The sequence below is a fragment of the Drosophila elegans genome, unplaced genomic scaffold, assembly GCF_018152505.1.
Source record: "Drosophila elegans isolate 14027-0461.03 unplaced genomic scaffold, ASM1815250v1 contig_814, whole genome shotgun sequence".
NCBI lineage: Eukaryota > Metazoa > Arthropoda > Insecta > Diptera > Drosophilidae > Drosophila > Drosophila elegans.
Window position 1 is genome coordinate 20,694,971 of NW_024546167.1, and position 4,146 is coordinate 20,699,116.

Genomic DNA, 4,146 nt, shown 5'->3' on the forward strand with positions numbered 1-4,146 from the left:
AGTGGGAAATAATTTGAATAATCCCCATTGTTGGGGGAATTTGTCTAGCTTCGGATTCGGGTGCGGATCGCACCTGATTGCTGGCGGGGAATGCGCTGAAATATTTCATCTTTATGACTTTAATATCCTGTGTGGCTGCAAGCAGCTGCCAATATCCTGTCTGCACTTTGCTAAATTTCAAGGGATCAAAGTGGAGTTTCCCATCCCCCACCCAGATCAAACATATTAACTTAATATTTCGCTGCCCTCCCCGACGTTGCCAACAAAAGGGAGCGTTATATGAGCTTGTTTGTATGAGTATGAAATGACATTTTAATGCCACGTTATATTTTCATTGTTGTTGCTGTTTGTCACCGTCGTCTTTGTCGTTGCCGTTGTCGTTGTTGTTACCGTTGTTGTTATTGTTGTTGTTGTCGCCATCATCGTCCTGACGCTGCGCCCTCACGTCCTGTGACGCAAGGATTCAGTCGGCGGGCGAGCATGGAACGCTTTGTGGCAACATGTAAAATCCATTTATTTTGACATGAAGCACATAAATCTATATTTGATCCATTTCTTTCTCTCTCCATTTTTGTGGATGTGGGTGGAAGGTGTGAAGTCATTTCCTTGGCTATAGAAATTCCCATCTCGGCTTTGTCTGCTTTAAAAATATCAAATTTGACGTTTGTTGTAGAAAATGACATTTATGCTTTTCAATTTCACTTTGCGTACACCCGTCCCTAATTGAACTTAGCCGGGGATAAGTCCCTGAGTGCTTCGAATCGAACGGAATGGTTTGGAATGGAATCTAGTTCGGCTGCCATTGATGATGGGCTTCCGACTACTGACAGCTGCATACACAGTGCATCATTGTGGGTGAGCGTCTGGTATCGGTGGAGCCCATCCAGCATAATTGATTGCACACAGTGTTGCAGTTGCAGATACTGGTGCTACATCAGTAGTGCATCTAGCATTGCAACACTGCCGAGTGCCACGCCCTTTTGGGCTACGCCCCCGTGCCAAAAACAAGGGCTTATCATTAATACTCTTCAAATCGGTCAAGATCCGCTATTCGGTTTGTTACAAAGTAAAACCACTAGTATTTCAAACATTTTTTGATAATAATCCGGCTCGAGGGACCATAATAACTGTTTTATTAGATCTATGCAAATTTCTGTTTTATCTCCAGTTCTGGTATCATGCTGTCTCTAGTGGCTTTCAAAACAGATGTAATATCAGCAATAGAGCAACATATACGCGACTCTGCGAACTGTTAATTTGAATTATGTTGTTACGAGTGTTGCATTATTTGCCTCGCAAATGTCATTTCGAGGCTTGCCACGAGGGAGGACTCTAATTCTAGATGTGATCCTGATGCTGGGATGCTGTTTCTCCTTCTCTACTGTTGTTGCTTTAACAGAATGCTGTTTCTGCTTGGCCTGCTCTTCGATGATTAATTATATTGCTTTTGTTCTATTTTTGCTGCGTCTTTTGCAATCCAACTGAGTGTGTGCCACTATTTGTTATTGTACGCGTTTGTGTGGGCATATGGGTGTTACAACTTTGTAAGCCGAACAGCCCGCCCGCCCGTAACTCGTATAATTCATACGTATCTGCGTACTTATGTATGTTATATCCCTGTGCTCGCATTTACAATTTACATTGTTCACCAGCGCTGCATTCAAACAATGCGGTTTAACACTCCACACTCACACGTTTATTGCATTTGACATTGTTTCAAAAGTTAAGTTGGGCTGTGGCCACATCAGCTCACAACTTATATAAGTCTGGAACACCCGTGTGTGTGTGAGTAATGAAATCATAAATCTGGCACGGCAATTGTAATCATGTTCTCCACAACAAGCGGGGGTTAGCGTAAGCAGTTAAATAGTTGTTGCATCTGCCAAAGGCATCAGATCTTCCCAATAAATATTTTACACAGGCAAAAACATTAAAATCAATTCAGCAAAAGAACGAGTTTAATACGCCGTGATTTTTGCGGACTTTAAGCCACATTTGTTTACTACAACTGTTACGTTTAATTGTAAGAAAGAGATTTGTTTGACCCTTTATTAATATTTTGCAATTTAAGCATACAGAAGGCCTTGTGTAAACATTTTATATTTTGAGCAACACAAAAGTTGACATATCGTTTGGAGTCAAACTAAATTGTACAGTCCTTGAAAAATAATTTTAAAAACTAAAAAAAGACAATGCTTTCCGTAAGGCGAGTTAAGGCCAAAACCATTAGCAAAAATAAGAGAATGAAAGCGCCCAAAACGGATCCACAGCAGCAACGTTTTTTGAAGACCTGTTTTAAAAAAAAATCCTCTGTGCCACAAAATCAAAAAGTTTGGAGGCGAACTGTGGTGCAGACCAAACCTAAGCAAAAATCCAAGATTCCCAAGCTATTTCGCATGGATCGGGTGACGGGTCTACCGGTGGACTACGAAATGACCGTTCACCGAGTGATGCACTACGTGAATCCCCATTTGAGCAACCAACAAAGTGCCGAGGAAGTTCTAGAGGAGCTGCTGACCAAAATGTTTGCCAAGGGAATGATCCAGTGTTGCCAGGGTCATCAGCAGGTCAACCAACTTCATTCATTGCTCAAAAACGATTGCAGTTGCCAACAGATAAGCAAGATAGACAAAGACAGTCGGGAAGCAAACGAGAATTTAAGTAATTTTCATAGTGCTTGGTAAGCTTCATGATAAAGCTCTTAAAATAACACTTATTAATCGTATTTCCTCAGCAAACTAGGACCTCGCCGTATCTTAAGCCCCAACCTTGGTCCCACATACATGAGTAGGTTTAACTTCAACCAGTTGAGGATTAAAAGCTTCTAATTTGTCAATAATGTCAAAGCATGTAGTGTTTTGGTTACAGAAAATTGCATAAAGTGAATGGGTTAATAAATATTTTGAACTTTTACAAAGTTATTTTATAATTAATATTTCAGCTCAAACGAACTATGATTAAATGTAATATTAAAGCTTCGCTTGAGCGTCTGAGTAATCTAGTTATAAAGTTGAAGTTCTTAAATTGCACAGGCTGCTTAATGGGCAAATTTATTTGTGCTCCAGCGGTTTCTACCTCTTAATGAAGCACACTTAAATGACCTCAAAGGCAAACATAAGATTTCCGAGCTGAGCCTTAAATTAAATTTGAATCCTGCATTGGAGAACTGTATTCAAGTTTGTGTGTGTGCATGCTGCACACTTTGTGTAGAGACTCTCGTAAAAATAACAACTGGCCGTAAATAAATTCGTTCAAAGTGCAATGTCGAATGGTCAGCTGGGGTCATTCCAGCTCATATCTATGAATTTATTTGCGCTCGCAGTGCAAAAATGAAATGAGATTTATGGCTAGTCTGTGTGGGTGGATGTGGATGGTGGGCGGTAATCCGTCGGGGTCACCAACTATTGGCGGCAGTTCATCCGGTCAGCCAACCAACCGATGACCACAGTTTCAGCTCTGGCAATTATCGCCGCCGACAATGGCACTCGAATGCATTTAACAAATTGAATATAAATTCCTACGTAGCCCTTTTCCTTTGCACATTTTACCTTGGCAAACAACCAATCAGGGGCCAAATCTTTTAATTAAGAAGTTTGCTCGCTCGAGGCGTCTGCTACGTGAGCTTTTCTCCGACCTCTGGTATAATAAAATTCACGCTAATCTTAACTAATTTCGCGCGAACTCGATTGAACGTAAATAAAACCCAAATGAAAATTTCACAGCAAGACGCCTTCATCGTTTTTCCAGGTCTCTTTTCCTTGTTGCCTTTGGCTGAACGCGAATCAATGCGTTTGCGAATAATTCATAAAGGAGCAAAAAAAAAAATAATATCAGTCGAGCGTGCTAACAACTTGGCTGCCACGCCCACGCTCACGCCCACCTCCTGCTCCTCCGCCCACATTACACCTTCATTTCGAATATGAGTAAGTGGAAGGAGAGAATCTGTCGACTTTAGTTATTGATGAGGCTGCTGCTCCTGCTGCTGTGCGTGTGCCGGCAGCAAATGGCAATGGCGCTTTTGCGGCATTACGTATACGTAATATGCAATCAATTTTCGCACAAAGAAATCTGTTCGGTTGTATGCAGATTGCATAAAGGGTTTTTGAGCCTGCTGCTCGGACAGTAAAAGCTGCTTTCAATATGACA

At 41.4% G+C, this 4,146-nt stretch overlaps 1 protein-coding gene across 1 annotated transcript; it reads left to right on the forward strand.

Annotated features, from left to right (window-relative positions):
- The first annotated feature begins 2,104 nt into the window (after positions 1–2,104).
- Positions 2,105–2,913, forward strand: LOC108149190. The gene is made up of 2 exons (XM_017276617.2): positions 2,105–2,680; positions 2,735–2,913. The coding sequence occupies exons 1-2, from the start codon at positions 2,193–2,195 to the stop codon at positions 2,826–2,828; spliced, it is 582 nt and encodes a 193-aa protein (XP_017132106.1). The 5' UTR covers positions 2,105–2,192; the 3' UTR covers positions 2,829–2,913.
- The last annotated feature ends 1,233 nt before the right edge of the window (positions 2,914–4,146 follow it).